Source organism: Eschrichtius robustus, chromosome 3, assembly GCF_028021215.1.
Source record: "Eschrichtius robustus isolate mEscRob2 chromosome 3, mEscRob2.pri, whole genome shotgun sequence".
In the NCBI taxonomy this organism is placed as follows: Eukaryota; Metazoa; Chordata; class Mammalia; order Artiodactyla; family Eschrichtiidae; genus Eschrichtius; species Eschrichtius robustus.
The window spans coordinates 27522867-27543332 of NC_090826.1; the positions used below are offsets into that span (position 1 = coordinate 27522867).

General features: G+C 48.4%; 1 protein-coding gene across 1 annotated transcript in view; it reads left to right on the top strand.

The window, feature by feature from the left end:
* C3H1orf94 (chromosome 3 C1orf94 homolog) overlaps positions 1-15150 on the top strand; it is a 36174-nt gene extending 21024 nt beyond the window's left edge. The window contains exons 4-7 of the mRNA XM_068537862.1: positions 796-971; positions 5326-5403; positions 9364-9560; positions 15075-15150. Of these exons, the coding sequence (XP_068393963.1) occupies positions 796-971; positions 5326-5403; positions 9364-9560; positions 15075-15150 (527 nt within the window). The remainder of the gene's footprint in view (positions 1-795; positions 972-5325; positions 5404-9363; positions 9561-15074) is intronic.
* The last annotated feature ends 5316 nt before the right edge of the window (positions 15151-20466 follow it).

The following is a 20466-nucleotide window of genomic DNA, read 5'->3' on the forward strand; positions in this document are numbered from 1 at the left end:
CCTCAAGTGGCCCAAACCAAAGAAAAATCCGTTCTTTGAGATTATTTCTACATTGAGATTATTCATGTGCCGGCTTTCTCTCCCTCGTACTTCTGCAACTGTTTTAGTGTAACTGCCTTTCCCCCCAAAAATGTGCCAATAAGGGGAAACTGACACCCCAGCTCAGACTGTATAAGCCCACAGAGCATATTGTAGAAGGAAAGAATCCAGGATCCATATCCTAAAACAACGCAATCACATCTCATTCATTCCGACTAACTTTGGGTCCTATCATACTGAATTATGTAATATTTTTAAGTATTTTTTTAAAAATGATTCCAACATACATACAACAACCTGCACCAGGTCCTCACTGTTGCCAAGTACATGTCCTCAGGGGGTTGCTTTAATAATTTGATAAGAATGACTTCCAATGGCATAGCAATTGTTTATACCAAACTGGATTTTTCGAAAGCACTTGAAAGAACGTAGTTTTGTAAGTCGGTGAGATACAGCCCCAGCAATCTGGTTTATTGCATCCTCTTGCTAAACTGCCTCCTTACTAGTGAATGATGGAGAGAGATGCTCTGTGCCAGACCATGCTGGGATTTTCACCCCTTCCGAATTGGCAAGGTGTGAACTAACGATGTTTCCCTAGAGTTGGAAATTCATCCAAAAGTTGAAGAACCCTCTGGGAGCTTTTAAAAGACCTAACCTCTGAGAACACTAACCCCTCAGGCAGTCATGGGGCAGAGGGCATCCTGGCCTCTCCCTTCCTCAGTCACGGAAACGCTCTACCCCTCCTGTGACTTACAGTTAACCCGCCCGTGACGGGGGCCGACAAGAACAACCTCAAGTACACAGGGAATGTCTTCACCCCACGCTTTGCCACCACCTCGACCTCAGCGACCATGAACCAGCCGCTCTGGCTCAACACGAACTATCCACTTCTGCCCGTGTTCACTAATCCCTCCACCTTCCCCCAGTACCAGGTGAGTGAGCGGGTCCTGGGCCTGTGTCCACGGAGGAGCCTTGGCTCGCAGGAAGCCTAATTCACAAAGAGCCATAGACTCATTAGTTAATTTTTTCATCGGAGCCACATCAGACCAACCACCCGGTACACGTGTGTGCACATGCACATGCCTGTGCGTGTATATTTCTCATTTTCCTTTGTCTGAATTTCCGTTCACTCTGTGCTGTGTCTTCCAGAGCTTGGCTAGTTTTGGCCTGTGAAGTACTTGGGCTCCCAGGAGAGAATGACAGCACAGTCCTTGTTTCCCACCACCTCCTTTACAGTTGGATGACATGTGTCCTAGGTTACTTGGGACAGTCCCAGTTCAGGTCTTTTGTCCCAGCATAATTATTAATTGCACCCTGTTTCACTCTCAGGTGTCCTGGTGCAGATGACAAATTATGTGGCCATTTTATTTCAACTACAACCCAGCAATCTTAGCTTCTACCAGCTAAGATGGCTTGACACACATTCTTGGTCTTGGGCTCATAGCTAAGAGGGGCCAGACACAATGGGATGGAGAAACAATTGCCGGGTGGGAAATTTTGCTCACAGACTTATTTATTCAGGGAAAGTGTAGTTTCTTTAGTTTGTCTATTTAACTTAATCTCCCTTAAGAGCTGCCACCCACTGGGTAGGTAGAAGAAAAAATCAAATAAATGTTCACTCTGGTTTAAACCATAGTCTAAACCAAGAGCTTAAATAGTCCCTTCAGGTAGGGCTCATTTCCTCCAGGAAAGGTGATCAGTGTCTAAGATTTCTCAGTCTTCTGTCTCCTCCGTGGCTCCTTTCCAGAATGGTGTGCAGGTGTATGAAAGGGCCAGGTTCCTGGGAACCTGCTACCCCAACCTGGCCTGGCCAAGCCCGGAGGGGGCAGAGAGAGAAGGAAATCCACCTGAAAATCGACTCTCCTGTCTCTGTGCCCCTCCCCCTCCCCGACCCTCCGGTCCCACGTGTTGTCTCCTCCTTTACAACAGAGCGGCAGGCCTCACAGCTTAGACATCCTGCACAGAAGGTAGATCTTCTCTGTTCCACGTAAAGCCCCTCTCAGCTGGCCCACCAGGCTTAGCCCCTGATTCTTAAACAGGAACTAAAGTAAAGGAGTTTAGTATGGGCTCTCTTTTCTTCTGCAAAGTTTTGTTTTCAAGCCTTTTCTTGTTTGCTAAACAGAGCAAGTGGCCACACTCCCCTCACACCCCACCACTGGGGGGAGACGTCATAAGGAAGCGTGATCCACGGGAAAATCCAAGTGTGTCCCTCCCATGTCTATGATACGTTGTCCTGGCAGAGGTCTCGAGAGAAATGCCCTGTTCACGTCCTCATTGATTCACGAACTCCTTCACTGATGTTCCTCCACCCTTGCTCACTCGCTGTGCAGTCGTTTATCACCTAATCCCTGATGCACTCATCTGTATTTATTTATTTTCTCATTCATTTAAGTAATTAAAACAAAAAAACCCTTGCTTCACACTGAGTATAGGCCTTGACTCAGGTGAGGTGATTCCAAGAAGAATAGGAAGCTCGGAGTCCAGTACAAGTCAGGGACAAATCAAAAGCCAGCATGGTGTGCCCCCCACCCCTGAGAGAGAAACAATTGCATAATTTTATTTGGTGTAAACCGATTCACTCTCAAATGCACTCACAGGGCTCACCATGTAAAGCTAATTTGCAGTGGTCTGTTTTGTAAAGAGGGGATAGTTTCTCTCTGCTACGTTAACTTCTTCTGACTTGACTTTTGGAGTGGGTGAGATTTGGACGTATTTTTCCAGCATGAAGTCCTTTGTCTTTAGAGATGCTGATGTGTGCATCACAGGGCTGACTCTGAGCTTCCTGGGCCTCTGGGCAGAAGGGCCCTGGCTGGTAGGGCCCCTGGGTCCTATGCAGCAGTTTAGACACTGAATAGGCCCAGCTGAAGTTGGCTGTACACGTTGACACTCCCAGGTGGTCACAGGGACAGGGTAATTTACCTTCTCCCAGCTCCTCGTGATCTCATAATGCCATCAGGCTTCAAGCCGGCTGATCAAGGGGCCTGATACGATAGAAAGAAAGCAGGTTTTAGAATCGTCAGACTTGGGTTTAAGGGAATTGTGCTGCTTCCAAGCTGTGTGGTCTTGGGCAAGTTAGCCAAATGCTCTGAGCCCTGGTATCCTCACCTATGAAATGGCCTCATAATAATTACAGCAGCAGCAGCAAGCACTTGAGTCAGTTGTCAGGTTAATGGAGTCCATGGATGGGAAAGGGCTTTGTAAAATCTCAAGTATGATATAGATATTGGTTTTTATTACTTTTCAGCCCTGATCTTCCTAGGAAACAGTGTCAGGGAGCTCAGCAGACTTTGAGAAGGCACAGAGGAGAAATGGGGAACAGTCTATCCTAGCCTCTTTTCCTGCTCGGTGTTAGGAATAAAAATGAGGTCCCAAATCCAATTTACTCAGGGCTCCACTGTGGACAGACGCAGAGCCATGGAAGACTAAGTCCCAGCACCGGGGAACTCCGGAGGCTCCTGGGCTGCTTGACACAGAGGAACTCTGCTCCCAATTAAGGAGGGAGGGCACGTAGGAAGAGGCCGTGGCCTCAAGCAAAGAGGAATGAATGTGTGTTTACCCTTGCTTGTGATTTTACAGAATTGCAATTTGAACAACTAGAAACCTCCTTCAAGTCATACAGTGTGGCTCATACTGATGAATATGGCATCGTCTCCTGAAAATTATCCCCAGGACAGAGCAGGGACAGGCGGGTCACGGATCCTAGGGGTAGCCTCACCTAGGCAGGCGTGGGGAGGATGGCGCCCTGGGGGAGTTGGCTGTGGAAAGCAGAGCTGAGCGCTGATGGGGAGGGAGTGAAGCAGAGGAGGGACGCTTAGAACGCGGCCTTGGAGCCCACTGGGGGCTGGGAACAGGCAGGGCGGCTCCATCTGGCTGACACCTCTGTCCCAGTTCAGGCCACGCCTGGGGTCACAGGCTGGTTGTGGTGGTGAGTGGGGCTGCCCTGGCAGCAGGGCTTGGAGAAAAGGCGAGCAGGTGCACTGGTTTCAGGTGAAGGGGGTGGTGGATGTGGGAAAGGCCCAGCCACGGTCAAGTGCAGGGGCACGGGAGCAGAGAGCAAGGAGGGCCCTGAAAGGATGTGCTCTCTCGGGGACGTGGGGGATGGGCGCTAAGAGAGCTGGGGGGCTTCCCCAGGACCCCACATCAGGGATTCGGAGCCTTTTAGGAGGAGCCCATGGGCTCTGAGGAAGTCGTCAAGGGCAGCATCAACCATCAACACTTAGATGATTGGCACAAGCTGAGCCCAGGATGGAGGCAGCGTCTTGGGGCATGGAATCTTCTGGAAAGATATACGGTCTGAGGGGTGCTTTGGGTTTTGAACTGCATCTTAGGGGGTAACTGGATTGGCAGATAGAGGCAGCCTGGGACTGGAGGGGTCATGGGCTGACCCCATCCACAGTGGCGGTTCTGCTGTGTGTGTGTGTGTGTGTGTGTGTGTGTGTGTGTGTGTGTGTGTGTACACGTGGACACCTAAGGCCACCCCGGACAGAGTTGTGAGTAAAGTTTGTACTTCCCATCGGGCTGAACTGCCAGGCAGCCTCTTCAAGTGGTGGGAGCAGCAGGGGCAGGGGGTGGCAGTGAGAGATGGTGGCAGAATCCTTACTACGTGCTGCACTGTTCTAAGCCCTTTAGATGGATTAACTCATTTATCTTCACGTCAGTCTTCATCATCAGGTACAGACACAGGTGTATGTGTAGGCAGAGAGATGCACAGCAGCAGAGACCAAAACTAATACACCTAGGTTCATAGTTGCACATTTGTACACAGAAACACACAGCTGCAGACACAAATGGAAGCACACGTGCAGATGTGCTTAAATAAACATGGAGGCAAGCTAGCACACGTGCATGGGTACTTCACGTCTTGGGGCAGGAATGGGGTTTGGGGAAAGGCACTTAGGAAAGGGGCATAGACAGCAACAAAGGTAATCTGGCTACCTTCACAGGCTTTGCAGGCTTGAACACACATAATTTTAGAGACAAGGGAAAAGAGGCTCCGAGAGGTGAAGTGACTTGCCCAAGGTCACACAGACACTAAGGGGCAGATCTGGAATTCAAGAGGCAGGCGGGTTCCTAAAGCTCTTGCCTTAAATATTCACCAAAAAGGCTGTGAATCCTGCTAACCAGGGGCTTCCTGGGTGGTGTGAGGCGTGCAGGTAGTGTGGTGGGACGGACTTGAACGTGTCTGGAGGTCCAGGCAAGGGAGCTGGAAGCTGAGTTGAGTGGCTGCTGTCCTCTGGCTGGGAGCCCACCGCCCCACAGCACTGAGCCTCCCCCTTCTCTCCCCAGGGCCTGTACCCACAGCGGGCAGCCAGGATGCCCTACCAGCAGACCCTGCACCCCCAGCTGGGGTGTTACTCCCGACAGGTGAGTAGCTGACCTCCTCGCCTGTCTCAGCTCCGCAAAGGCCTTCATGTCAGAAGGATGTCTGTTCCCTTGTCTTTGTCTAGCTGGTCACCAGCCATACTTTCCGGCCCGTGCTTGACCCCAGAGTACAGACAGAAACACCAACATGCGTGTGGACCCAAACCAGTGTCCCCAGGTGATAATACCAGCTGGCACTTGCAGAGCCCTTACTGTGTGCAAGGCCCTTCTCTAAGGGCCTTACCCGCATTAATTTCACCTTCAGAACTACCCTATAATCTACCTTATAGATTAGAGATGAGGAAACTGAGAGAGATTAATTTGTCCAACATTATACAGTTAACACGTAAGTTAGCTTTTACTGTGGCAACAAATGGCCTCAAGGTCTCAGAGGCTTTCAGCAATAAAATATTTACTTTTTTACCCACGGGTCTACAGGTTGGCTGAGCAGGACTGGGGTTGGGTTCAAGCCTGTTTCACGTGTCCCCCTTTTGGGCCTGTGCCGAAGATACAGTCACTTTTGCCCCTGCCATGCTGGATGGCGGAAGGGCTGAGCAGAAACACCCCAATGTCTCTGAGGGGCTCAGCTCAGAGTTGGGACGTGATAATGTACACCTGCCTTCCACGGGCCAAAGCAAATCACATGGCCTGCCCAGCATCAGTGGGGCTGGGAGTCATATCCCTTCCATGTCAGTTTGTCAGTTAAAATACCAGACACCTAGCTAAATTTAAATTTCAGATAAATGGTGAATAACGTTTTAGCAGAGCTATGTCCCCAATACTACATGGACCATACTTACACTAAAAAAACCCCCAAAAACTTGCTGTTTATCTGAAATTCAAATTTAACTGGGTGTTATATATTTTTGTTAGCTGAATCTGCACCCTCTACTCCCATGGATAGGCCGGGGGTCAATATCTACTTGACAGTAACACAATGGCAGATTGGGGTTTGACCTTGAGCCACCTGGCTTCAGGGTCCATGTTCCCAATAACTGTGCCTTACTGCCTCTTGTATACAGACACACAAAAATATGGTATCAAAATAAAGCAGCAGAGACAAAAATACAAACACACACCCAGACACAAATAAAGATGCAGTTATAGACGTGCATGCCAAGCTGCATGCGTGTGGGCCCATGCACACACACACAAAACACAAAACAACACTTTCAGAGGTTTTGAGTATCTAGGGGCAGGGATGAGGGTGTGAGGAAGGGAGCTGAGGACGGGCTACATTCTCAGGCTGGCCTTGCAACCCCACAATCAGGTGGAGAGATAAAACCCACACTCAAACCCACAGACTCCTCCACCTCTCCTCTCTCCCCGGGGAGCCCTACCCTTTCTCTGCAAACTGCACCTCTGACCTCTGAAGGATGTTAGAATGTTCCAGAAGGTAGAGAAGGGCCCATAAGTGTAGGTTACTTTCTTACGTGGGCCAGGACTGCTCTTTCAGCAGTAGGAGCTTTTGCATTCTGAGGTGAAGTTGAGATGAGGCAGTCAGGCTCACAGAATCTCACTCAGTCTCATCCCCTCCACCCCACGAGCAGTGATTCCATCCACCTAGCTCCAAAGTGAATGCTTTAGACAAAGTTATGTAAATGCATATATTTGAAACAGTAATAGAAAAACCTGGTACAAAATTTTTAAAGTCTTAGAGGCAATCACCGTGATTGGTTTCTTAGGTATCCTTCCAGTGATATCTATTTATACAAGCATTTTTATACAGATGTGGCATTCTGGGCACACTGCTCTATCATTGCTTTTGTCAGCAAAGAGGACATCTTGGAGATGGTTCCAGAGCCCTATACCCAGCTCTGTTTTATGCGTTTTATTCGTGACATGTAGTTAGGATACAGTTTTGCATAAAGCTTGTATAAGCTCTAGGACCCGTATCTTCTCTTTCACGTCAGTTTCCCCCCAGGTCCAGGACTGTCCCCTCACTGTGAAAACCAGGGTTTTTTTTTTTCTGCCACACTGACCCTCGGGTGTCTGTCTTGGAGGTGACTTCCTGGGTTCTCTCTGTGAGCTCTCGGCACTTTCTGCCCTTCAGCTCACCCTCTTGGGGATTTGGTGCCCAGGTCCAGTGTCACCAGATCTTACCTGTCCACTGGGGGAAAGATGGGGAGGGCCCGGAAGGAGGGGCTCAGGCTTCCAGAGGGAGCACGCATAGCGGTGCGTTCCAGGGCCATGGGCTCTGGGCTTGCCACACTGGGGATCCCAACAAAACTCAGACACTTGAAACACTTACTGAGCAAGTTGCATAACTTCTCTGAACCTGTTTCCTCGTCTCTAGAATGGGGATCCTAATGGTCCTACCTCACAGGGCTGTTTGGCGTTTAAATGAGAGAATCCACGTGAAGGGCCTGGCACACCCTTGTTATCACTTCATAAGCGCTAGCCTTTGTCATCTTTTTAAATTAGATAAGGGTGTGCAGGGTGAGAAAGGGCAGTCAGTACGCTGAACCCCTGAGCAGCTTGGACTACAGACTTGCTATTAAAGTGGAAATACAGAAATTTCCCGAGTTTTGACTGAAACACACAGGAGGATGGATGTCGGCTCCACACAAGACATTTGGAGCTGTCAGTAGTGTAATACAGCGCTCATGATGTAATGAGCTCCCTGTCATTTTAGATATTCAGGCTGACACTTAGTAGTCTCTTCTTTCCTCCCTCCTCCTCCTCTCTCTCTCTTTCTTGCACTTATCCATTTAACATATATTTCGAGCAGCTACTGTGTGACAGGCACCATCTCAGGGCCAAGGATAAATCAGTAAATAAGACAGGTGGGGTTCCTGCCTCATCAGGGGCAAGATAGTATGAGCCCTGCTTCTTGGTGGGGGTCTGATCCAGGTGGTCTCAGAAACCCAATGAGTTCCTACTTTTCTTAGGGTTTGAGCTGAATCCCAGTGCCCCCATTTGGCCTTCCTCCTCACTCACACTGCCCAGTACCATAACCAGCAGCCACGTGTGGCTATTTACATTGAAATCAAAACTAAGTAAAATTTGAAATTCAGTCCCACTAGCCACATTTCAAGTGCTCAATAGCCACACTTGTGTCTGGTGGCTACCATACTGGGTGGTACAGACACAGAAGATTTCCATCATCCGTCACAGGCACTTCCACTGGGCAGAGCTATCTTGGACTTGGGGTCTGTTGAGATCCTGAGCTCGAAGCCAGGGATGTATAAATCCCAACAACCTTTACTGAGATTGTAAAAGACTTAAACATGAACCGGGGTCGGGGGGGCTTCCCTGGTGGCGCAGTGGTTGAGAGTCTGCCTGCCAATGCAGGGGACACGGGTTCGAGCCCTGGTCTGGGAAGATCCCACATGCCGCAGAGCAACTGGGCCCGTGAGCCACAATTGCTGAGCCTGCGCGTCTGGAGCCTGTGCTCCGCAACAAGAGAGGCCGCGACAGTGAGAGGCCCGCGCACCGCGATGAAGAGTGGTCCCCGCTTGCCACAACTAGAGAAAGCCCTCACACAGAAACGAAGACCCAACACAGCCATAAATAAATAAATAGATAAATTAAAAAAAAAAGAATGAACCAGGGGCTTTTGAGATGGTTATGGACTGAGGGTAAGGCAGGGGACAGAGAAGAGAATGGAAATAATGGAAATAATATTCCTTTGCTATTTATTATGTGCCAGTCTCTCTACTTATATCAGCTGACTCAGTCCCCATACAATGGAGATAGCATTTGCCCATTTTATGGATAAGGAAACTGAGACTCAGATAAATTAAATAACTTACCAGTCTCACATATAGAAGCTGAGCCCCGTGCTTCTTCCCCGTCCGACACATTGCCTTCTATGCACCCCACAGTGACTGAGGGGCACGGGGGCTGAGGGGTGGGGGCTCAGGCTAGGGTCAGGGCTGGGGGACTGTGAAGTTTAGTGGCAGCGGGCTCTGCTGGACCTCTGTCCTCTCCTCTAGCCCCTGTCTCCTCTCTGCCCCTCAGGTGACGCCATACAACCCACAGCAGATGGGACAGCAGATTTTCCGCTCTTCCTACACCCCCCTGCTGAACTACGTCCCCTTCGTCCAGTCCAACTATCCGTACCCTCAGAGGACACCTCAGAAGCTGGCCAGAAATCCCCGAGACCCTCCCCCCATGGCAGGAGATGGGCTGCAGTACCCCTTCCCCCAGGCGTATGGGTGAGTCCTCAGCCCACACTGGAAATTCACCTCGTATCCCGAAAGCTGCTAGAGAGGAGAGGTGGGCTCGCTGGGCCTCACTGCTGCTCTCTTGGTACATATATTCCTTGGCTGTGGGGAGGGCAGACCCTGTGCCTTGTGGGTCCCGGGTGGAGCGGATGTGGAGGTGAGCCTGATCTGGGCCTGGGGGGGGGTCCCTTTGGCAGGCCCAGTCGGGGCTGGGGTCCTCAGCTTGGTGCAGAAATGCAGCTGCATGGTCAGTAGTGGATGAGCGCACCACCCATAGCAGGTGGCAGGTAGTGGAGCGGGACGCGTATGCCTTTCCCCATTTGCCTGGTTTCCAGCAGGCCACGGCCAGGTAATTTTCTTACAGCTCTTTGCCCCACTTACTGCCTCCTGAGCTCCTTGCCAGGCTAATTCCTCCAACAGCCCAGTGAGTTCGCAACCGGCCCTGCTGAAAGTCTTCTCACTGCTTATCAGGCTGCTCACACTTTTCCCCCAAAATACCCCAAACAGCAGAGGAGAGGAGCTTAGCAGCCAACACAAACTCAACATTTTAGCTGACAGCTCCATACAGACTTTTCATGCCGGTCAGCAAGAAATTGGTGTTTGTTGTTTCAATGTAACAACACGCAGCGGCTCATTCCCACCCACCAAACCTTCACTACTGATGCTCTGCAAGGCGGGTGGTGCCTTGTCAGTCCTGAGAATCCAGGTGTCCCAGGCACATCCCGGGGAACGTGTGCTCCAGTTTGAGAACCTCCCTTTACAGGATTAGGACCAAACTCCCCAACCTGACACAGATTCCCTTCCTCCCCATCACAGCCCTGCACTGTAGTGTCAGCCGGGTGTCCTGGACTCGGACCCTTTCAATCGGTGTTTCCCATGAATGTCTTGATAGAGGGATAAATGCTGGAAAGAGGTTTCCATAGTCAGATCTGTTTGGGAAAAGAAAGGTAGAAACGAAGATAAACAGATTTCTTAACTGTTGGAATTTGCAGATTATTTAATTTACTAGGGTTCATGGAGAACATTCAAGAAGCTGGTCGATAGTGTCATTTGAATATAAAACCCATGACCCCTTATTTCTTTTTTTCTTTCCCTTCCTCCATCCCTCCCTCCCTTCTTTCCTTCCTTCCTTCCCTCCCTCCCTCCCTTCTTTCCTTCCCTCCCTCCCTCAACCCCTCCCTCCCTTCTTTCCTTCCTTCCTTCCCTCCCTCCCTTCTTTCCTTCCCTCCCTCCCTTCTTTCCTTCCCTCTCTCCCTTCTTTCCTTCCCTCCCTCCCTCCACCCCTCCCTTCCTCCCTCCCTTCTTTCCTCCCTCCCTCCCTCCCTTCCTCCCTTCCTCCCTCCCTCCTTCCTCTCCTTTTTTCCCTCTTCTTGTAGAGCATATCATGGTGTGTTCTGCCAATGCAGCCTGGAAAGCGCTGTGTCAGTTCACATAGATACGGTGAATTTAGCCTGTGGGGCACCGTCCATGAATAGGACATGGTTCCTCCCTTCAGAGATGAGAGTGGATGAGAGGGGGCACAACGATGTTAATGCCGTGACAAAGTGAAGACCATCCAAGTGTCCCGAGGACGGAGGGAGGATCCCTGCTGGGTGGACAATGAGAGCTGCAGGATGGGGAGGGTCCAGCGAGCAGCGACTGGGGGAACAGGGCCCTCGGGTGGGAAGGTGCGTGGTGGACTTGAGGCCTGCGGAATAAAGGCATCTGGCTGAGGTATTAAATTTATCCCTGAACAAGGTGGAAAATAGGAAAAGGGGGGCTGGGCTTGGATTATTAAAGGCTCTGACTGATAGGCCTGGGGATCCCATGCAGATTTGTGAACGTTGGAGTGAATTGATGGGCCGGAGGGGAGAGAAACAGGAGGGAAGAGAGGGCATAGTCTGGAGGTGACTGCAGGGTCTGTAAGAGAGGTTCTCACCTCCCCGGAGATGAGAGTAGATGAGACTGCAGAGGGAAGACAGCCTACCTGCAGACCAGCAGACGTGCCCCTTCCACGCTGTGACTCTGGGCTCGAGGGAAGAGAGAGTTACTGCAGAAGCCAGAACCTGCTGTCCTTGGGAGGCCACGTGGTCCCAAGTTCTCAGCAGTCAGCGGTCGGGGAAGCACTGATTGGGAGCAGTGCGAGCCGAGGGCTGGGACCTGGTCTCCGGCTGTCTTCAGAGGGGCAGGAGGGGGAAAGGAGTGAGCAGGAGACTGAGGAAGGAGCAGCCTCAGAAGTGGGAGAGAGCCTGCAGCCAGCTGGGGACACCGTGCGCGAAGGAGGAGAGTGATGGGTGCAATGGCGGCCTGAGAGGGTGCAATGGCGGCCTGAGAGGGTGGAAAGACCAGGAAAGTGAGGTTGGAAAAACGAGGCGAGGAGTGCAGGCCCGTGTCCCCCAAAGGGATGATTCGTTCATTCAAAAAAATGTTTGTTGCATCTTCTGTGTGCCCGGCACTGTTCTAGGCACTGGTTACTGGAGTGAACAAGACAAAGTGTTTACTTCCGTCATTCCAGGAGGAGAACTCGACAATACGGAAGTAAATACGCACCATACTTGTCAGGTGCAAGGGATAGCGGGGAGGGAATAAGGGACCTCTCTTGAGCCGAGATCTGAACAAAACGAGAGAATGAGCCATGTGTGTATATGGGTGATGAGCGCTCTGGGCAGAAAGAATCGAAAGTGCAGTGGCCCCGCGGTGGGAAATGTAGCTGGAGCACAGTGAGTGGAGGAGAGAGAGTGGGCAGAATTGAAATCGGATAGGTGTCAGGGCCGGACTAGAGAGGGCCTGGGAGGCGAGGGAAGGAAGAACAGCGGGAGGCCGTGAATGTTCTAACTCTCCGTGTAAGGAAGATGGTGTTGACCGACATATGAAGAGTGGGCTGACGGGTAAGAGCTGGTGGAGGGGACCAGGATGGGAGCCTTTTTAGCTATCCAAGCAAGAGGTGCTGGTGGTGTAGACTAGGGCAGTGACCATGGGAAGGAGGTAAGAGAAAAGATGTGGAGCATTTGTTTTCTTGGTAGAATTGATGGGAATTGATGATGGTTGGATGTGGAATGAGGAAAAGAGGGGAGTCAAGCGTGATTCCTAGGTTTTTGACTGGAGTGTCCAGATGACTGGCAATGCCAGAATACTAGGGTCCAGATGATGAGAGCAAGGATCTGTTTATCAGGAGTTTGGCTTTGCATATGTGAAATCTGAGATGCCCGTTAGACACTTGCGTGGCACAGTTGATAGGCAGGTGGATATCTGAGTCTGGGGCTCAGGGGAGAAGTGGTGGCTGATAATATAAATTTGGGAGTCATTAGCATATAGATGATATTTAAAGGCATGGGATGGGATGAGATCGCCCCGGGAGCACATGTACATAGAGAAGAGAGGAGGCCCAAGGACTGAGCCCTGGGTCTCCAACATGTAGAGGGGTTGGGGAGATGGGGAGGCACCAGCAAAGGATCTAAAGGGTGGGAGGAAAAGCAGGAGAGTGTGGAGTCAGGGAGCCAGGAGAAGAGAGGGAGGGATGACAGTATGGCAAGAAAACCTGGGCACTGTAGGTTGGAATGTAGAGAACACTGGGCACAGGGGTGGTGTTGAGGTTTACCAGCTGTACTGGATGCAACAAGGTCCAGGAGAGGCTGCCTGGGTCGGGGAGGGGTACAAGAGCGTAGGTGGAGAGTTTAGTCTGGGAGACCAGGGGCCTCAGTGCTTCCTCTGGGTCAGGAACCAAGAGACTAAACTGTATGAGGTGGGAGAGGAAGAAGTAGGTGGCCTCGGTGTTCTCAGGGAAGGAGGAGGGGAGCCCTTCCTGCCCTCTGCCAAGTCCCTTTGCATACATCCATCAGGACAGGATAACAATACCATGTATCTTCCAAAGAACAATAAGTCTGAGAGTTAAAGAGAACACAAATGATAATTACACTGGAATTATCACTGGACAGGGTAGAAACTGTCCCAGGCAAACCAGGACCATTCACCATGCTCGTGAGGCAGTTTAAGTTCCTCCTCTTCCTCCAGGAAGCATTCCTGGGTAACTATAGTCCACATGGATTACCTCTCTTCCTGGCCCTCTAGTTTACATCCTGTCTAGACCATGCCCTTGGCAGTTGATCTGATCAGAATTTCTCATCATGAAGGGCTCAGATGTGTGGGGTGTGGCAATCAGATACAAGGTGTGTGTCATGAGTAATTTGTTACCGGTAATTATTAAATACTCGAGTATGGCTTACAGCCTTTACGTTATAAATCAGAGTAGAATTCAGAGTGTCCTTATAATAACATCACTTTTAATCGTCTCTTTTCCAATATGATTTTTGAAAAAGAGAAGAAGAGGTGGGGTTACCACTGACATTAATGGCTTATTGGGCACCTACCTGGTGCCAGGTCCTGGCCTGAGTGCTGAGTGTCAAATGGTGAACAGTCCGAACAGTGTCCCTGCTCTCATGAAGTTTATTTTTGTGAGAAGGGATCAAACAACCCAAAGCCTCGCTTGTCCGTGACTGCTCACAGTGAGCAACAGATACACGTACCAGCTGAGGGATTACAAATTAATGCACTGGTTCGTTCCCATCGCTTCTCCCCCTCCCCCCCCTTTTTTTGTTTCATCAATTCATGGGAGGGCGCCACGAACGTGAGCATCTTCTGTAATATGCTTCGGCCCAGCTGAAAAGTGACTGAGAATCCCTGGATTAGACTATATCTAGCCATTTGCTCTGCCGCAATTTGTCTTGAGCTCTGTTCCATTCATTCAAAGTATCCTAGCAGATGGGGAAAGAAAATTGCAGTAGGATCCCAAGTGTGAGTAAATGATTCCATCTGGAGAGGTTGGGGAAGGCTTCACAGAGGAGATGGCTTTTGAACTCTCTTTTGAAGTATGAATTAGCAGTGTGCCAGGGAGAAAAAGCAGAAGGGTGTGTTTTTCTGCTCTCGGAGGGTGATGCTTAAATCTTCTCGGCACTTCCTTCCCTGAGGGTCTAGCAGAGTTCCAGGCAGTCAGGGATGCCTCAGTGCTTACTTGCCAGATTGGTGTGAAATGGAGGGTCTGATCTAGCTTGGTGCTGAGAAGGGGATCAGGAACCCTGGGATTGTCCGGACTCTGAGATCTCACCCTAGGACGTGGCTATGAGTTCTCTGATGTTGTGGAATTTCCTGAGGGACACACAGGGTCCTCTAAGGCAGGTAGAGGGGCTACAGGCCCACAGGTGAGGTGCTTAGATCCAGAGAGGCTCCCTAGTCTTTGGTCTTGGATATGGAGAGAGCATAGGCTGGGTGGAAAGAGCCCCTACAGGCTGCCAGGGCCTTCCTGACCTAAGGAAGTGGCAGAAGAAACTCTTTATTATACTCCAATTGTATCATTTCAATATGTGATTTTCCCAGAGCCAAAACTTTTTACATTATTGCTAAAGCTTTCAGCTTCCAAGCCTGTCATGATCTTCCCAGTCTTTGACAGCCCCAAAATTAATATACTACTTTCCCTAATATCTCTGCCGACATCAGGAATTCTATCACAACGTCATTTTCTTTCTCCTCCAGGTTCGGCTCGACATCCGGTGGGCCCCTGATGAACAGCCCCTATTTTTCCTCTAGTGGGAATGGCATAAATTTTTAGATCTCCTTCTCATCTCCCTCCTCCTACCTTAGCCCTTGGAGCAGGGCTAAGGGCTCTGGAATTCTGGATTCTGCAACAGCTTGGTATGAAGTTTGGAAAGCCAAGGTTCCGACCGGGTCACAGACAGAAAACAGCAAGGCCAGACGCATCCATGGACCAACACTCACTCACACACACACACACACACACACACACAGCCCACCCTCACACACAGCACAGACTGCACACACCCCACTCGGATTCATACTCACTTGCTCATCCACGTATGCCTCTGTATTTAGCTAACACGAGTGATTTTTGCTTTTGTTGTTGTTGGTAAAATAGACGTAAGACACTTAATTTAGAAAGTTTGTATTTTCTGATAAAAGTATGAGCTGCTTGAAATGGAGTGTGCCTGTTACTTTCTGTAATGTTCCGCGTGATCTTCACTGCTCCTTTTTCCCCCATGAGGCTCCAAGTTTACTGAGGACATGAAGAGACACCACGGGCTACAGTCCTCCAAGGGCTGCTCTGTAAATAAGGGATCCCAGGGATTATACACTTGAGGGCTTACCTCTTCTCTTCTGTGATCCACTCACTTCTCAATAGCCCAGTTTATGCATCTCTGGAATTGATGTAAAAGAAGTGCATCCTGCCCTGCCCTATCCAGGTGGCGGTTACAGAAAAAGTCTCTCTTGGACATGAGATGGGAAAAAGTGGCCTGAAAATCAATTCTAAAAATAATCCTGAATGTGATAGACTATAGCCAGTCATTGTAGATCCATGCCAAGCTAGAGGTCAATCTCAGAACTGCCCCCCAATGGCACTGTCCCTGGATCATTCTCAATCAGCTTTTATCAGTGACTTCAATGAGGACATTGAGAGCATCTTGTTCACATTAATGGAGGACACAAATCTGGGAAGAGGAGATGGCCTGAGTCAGTGATACACATATACCGTAATTCTCCTATTCGACACCCATGGCAGGCATCATTAAGCAGCTGATCCCCTGAGCCTGGACAAAGTCACAGAATCATTCTCCCTGTGGTGGTCCAGGCAGCCATCACTGATCAGGGACAGTCTATGAAATGAAACTCATGTGCTATCCTCTGGCAAACCATCATAAGATGAAATTAAACAGAGGTTTAATGTAAGGACCTCCTCTTGGGTCTAAAAAATGAGCCATGCACATACAGATGGACCAACATTGTCAGTTCTAAGTTGAGACCAGTGAGGGCTAGGTCTGGGGAACGTTAGGAGCCCAATCCTGATTGCAGTGAGAGGCTAGGGCTCTGTAAGTCACCAGTGTCTTGGGATGAGCTTAAGTCCAGGGCTCACAAGAGCATTTCTCTTGCCTTCACAGTGTGACACAATTGGCCTTTCTTCCTGGGTCCCTGGAAACCAATTTCTCTCCCAAGTTCTCTTAGGACTTATGCCTTCTCCTTTCTCCATGGTCTAAGTCTAAGATATTCCCCTGAGTTCTTCAGCCCCTTTCCCCAAGGCTCACCCCACTTCTAGCACATCGTGTTTCTTGTTGATATCCTTGGTTAACAGTCTAGACTCTCCACTGACTGAGAGACACTGGTTAGAAGTTCTCACCAATGCAAGAGCTCTTTTGTTCCCCAAAGGACTTCCTCACGTTGTACCTCTAGGTATTAACCCAGGCTGGGCCATAGTTTACCACCCTCTCTGGATCTCAGAGTGCTTGGGGGCAGGAGAGAACAAGGGAGTTGCCCTTGTCCAGACAAGGGTTCTTAGCCGCTTTCCAACTCTGATGTTGGGTAGAGAATTTAACCTCTCTGAACCTCAGTTCTACTAATGGTAATGTTAATAGTTCTGAGGATTAAAGGATAATGTAGTCTTAATAGAGGCTTAATGTATACTTCATGTACACTTGTGGTTTCAAGATGGTGAAGATGTTTCTGCCCCTTTTCTCTTGAAATTTACCCCCAAGTAAGAAGGAGAGTAAAAACATCTATACGAACTCCATTCTCAATGAAATTAGGAGAAGCCAGCAATTTCATCTGCTATATAAAAGGGCAGGAGTGTGGTGGAGGAATGGTAATGCCTTAGCAGAGGAGGGGAAGATCACGTTGAAATGCCTGCCAATCAACAAGAAGCAAACCATTTTCCCCTGCAGAGCCTGAAGTCCTCAGGGGGTGCCGGATGCTGAGGAGGGAAGATGGGGCTGAAGAGAGATGAAAACAAGGGGCTGTTATAAGAAGTATCTCCTATCCTGGCCCCACAAAGCCAGGGGCCACAGGCAGTTCTATAGGAGATAGGAGGTACTTTCTCTGGAGAAACATACAGACCATGTATAAGGATTGTGGAGATGAGGGTACTGATGGAAAATGGGCATTAAGTGAAATACACATCCACACCCAAGGCCAGCAGCTAGACTTTACACAGAGGCAGGAATTTGGAGGGTTCCCTGAAGAAAATGAAATGCCCCAAAGGCACTTGGAGGTACCAATGAAAATTACCCTACGATTATGCCCTTTCACAAAGAGCTTCCAATCAACTTTTAAAGACTTAATGTTTAATGGAAATGGACAATCTCCAACAAGAAAGGCACAGATCAAAACAAAGGTAAGGGAGTTCGCTGGTGGCCTAATGATTAGGATTCTGGGCTTTCACTGCTGTGGCCTGGGTTCGGTCCCTGGCCAGGGAACTGAGATCCTGCAAGCCCCTCAGCGTGGCCAAAAGACAAAAACAGAAAACAAAGGTAAAAAAAGAACTAAAAAGAGAGAGCATAACATTCTCAGGGAGCTAAGAGAAGCCTTACTCTATTTTAAAAATAAGACAATATGCCTTATGATTATTTTTAAAAATCAGAACAGAAAAGTGCTTTTGAAATTAAAACAGTGATAGCTGATTTAATTTTTTCAGTGGAAAGGGTTGGAAGCTAACATCAAAGAGATCTTCTGGAAAGGAGAATTTTTAAAAGACACAGGGATGGATTATAGGAGATAAAAGGTAAGAAAATGAGAAGCTCAGTCCAGGAGACCAAATATCTGGCTAATAGGAGTTCTAGGCAGAACAGTGAAAAGAGACAGGAGGGAAGTATCAATAGAAAAACATAAGAAAATTCCCCAGATTGAGGGGTCCAGACCCGTGCTCAGAGAAATGAATGAAAAAGATCTCCATCAAGGCATATCATTATGAAATTACAGCATATCAGGGTTAAAGCAAGATTCTAAGGTTTTCAGAAAATCCCACTCAGATACAAATGTTCATGAATGAGAATGGCATTAGATTTCTCAACAGTAACATTGGAACCTAGAAGATCCTGGGACAAAGCTGTCACAGCTTTGAGTGGAAATGGCTTTTAATGGAAAATTCGAAAACTAAACTCCTATCTGTGAAGGTAGAATGAAGATGTTTTCAGATGTGCAGAGTCTCAAAAAATTTGCCTCCTTGAACCTTTGTCAGGAAGCTCTGTGCCCCACGAAGACAAGCGGGTAAACCAAGACAGAAGATATGGAATATAGAAAATAGGTATCATCAGCTGGGGGGAGGCCAAGGAAACTCTTGGGGTGATGAAAAAAGATCTTAGCTCAAGAACCATGAAGCAAAGCCTGAAAAGCCACTACCACCACCAGTCCAGAATAGAGCAGGAAGTTGGAGACCTCAGATAGGAGGTGTCTGGGGGCAGGGGGCGGGGAGCGGCTAAAGAAAAAGAAAATGATAGATTATTCTGACAGAGTTGACTGTGTGGAAAACTGTGTTGAGAATTGTTTTATAGTGGTTGGTGGGGGAGGGAAGATTTAGCTATAAATTCAAATAAGAAATGAAACAATTGTTATTAACTTGGCAGTGAACAATATTTACGTGATCATAATAGTAAAAAGCCCAAATATGGATTTTAACCAAAATTAGTGTGATAACTATAGTGGGAGGATGGAGGTGAAGAAAGGGGTATGAATAGAGCTAAAATCCTTTTATCATAATAGAAAATCAGTAGGTGATATCCCAAATGGATGATTTGAGAGATAGCAGAATTCCCATAATTATCTGGAATTCTGGAGGTTAATCCCAGAGTTAAAGGGCCAAGAAAGTTGAAAGAGTTATCTATGAGAAGCAAGATTGTTTTGTGAGGGATGGAGGTGTGGGGTTCGCTGCCTTGTTTATGACTCTTTTAGCACTATTAGGCTTTTTTTTTTTTGAAGTATAGTTGATTTACAGTATTGTGCCAATCTCTGCTGTACAGCAAAGTGACTCAGTTACACACGTATAGACATTCTTTTTTTTAACTTTCTTTTTCATTACGGTTTATCACGGGATATTGAATATAGTTCCCTGTGCTCTACAGTAGGACCTTGTCATTCTTCCATCCTTTATAAGTTTGCATCTGCTAATCCCAAACTCCCAGTCCTTCCCTCCCCCACCTGCTTCCCCCTTGGCAACCACAAGCCTGATCTCTGTGTCTGTGAGTCTGTTTCTGTTTTGCAGACAGGTTCATTTGTGCCATACTTTAGATTCCACACGAGTGATATCATATGGTATTTGTCTTTCTCTTTCTGACTTACTGCACTTAGTATGATAATCTCTAGTTACATCTATTTTGCTGCAAATGGCTTTATTTCATTCTTTTTTATGGCTGAGTACTATTCTATTGTATATATGTACCACATCTTCTTTATCCATTCACCTGTGGATGGATATTTAGGTTGTTTCCATGTTTTGGCTATTGTGAATAGCACTATTTGGCTTATAAAATGTGTGTGTATTAATTTAATAAAAATAAGCATTCGTTTTCAAAATGAGAAAGGGCATGCAGATCACCATCTAGTATGGTGCCTGGCACATAGTGGGAGTCAAAAGTGTTTGTTGAACTGTACTGAGCTGCATTCGGACACAGCTGGAGCTCACTTTCCAAGCCCCTGTCCCGGGATGTCTAAGAATCAGACTCTCAGAAGCCTCTATGAATTTTTCCCCCTAAGAAATTCCTTAGGAGGAAACTTAGGGGAGGGCTGGAGCTAAAGCCCAAAATCTTTCCAACACATTGCACTTCCTGACTCTGTTCACCTCTCAGAGAATTCCAGAAACAGATAGAGAGTGGTGGGCACTGGGACTCAGAACTGGGATCTTGAAGTCTGGGAAGGGATTGAAAATCCCCATCTCTTCTCTGTGTTCCTTCCAACCAACTCTCCCCTCCATTCAGCACACTCACATTGGAACTTATTCTTAGAGATACAGTAATGAGCAAGACAGACAGTGCCTGCACTTTATGCTGAGACATTAACTCATAGTTACTACAAAAGGTGAGGAGTCTATTAAGGGGATATATGAGAGCAGGACACCCGCCCCAGTTCAGACCGTCAGATGAATGACGTC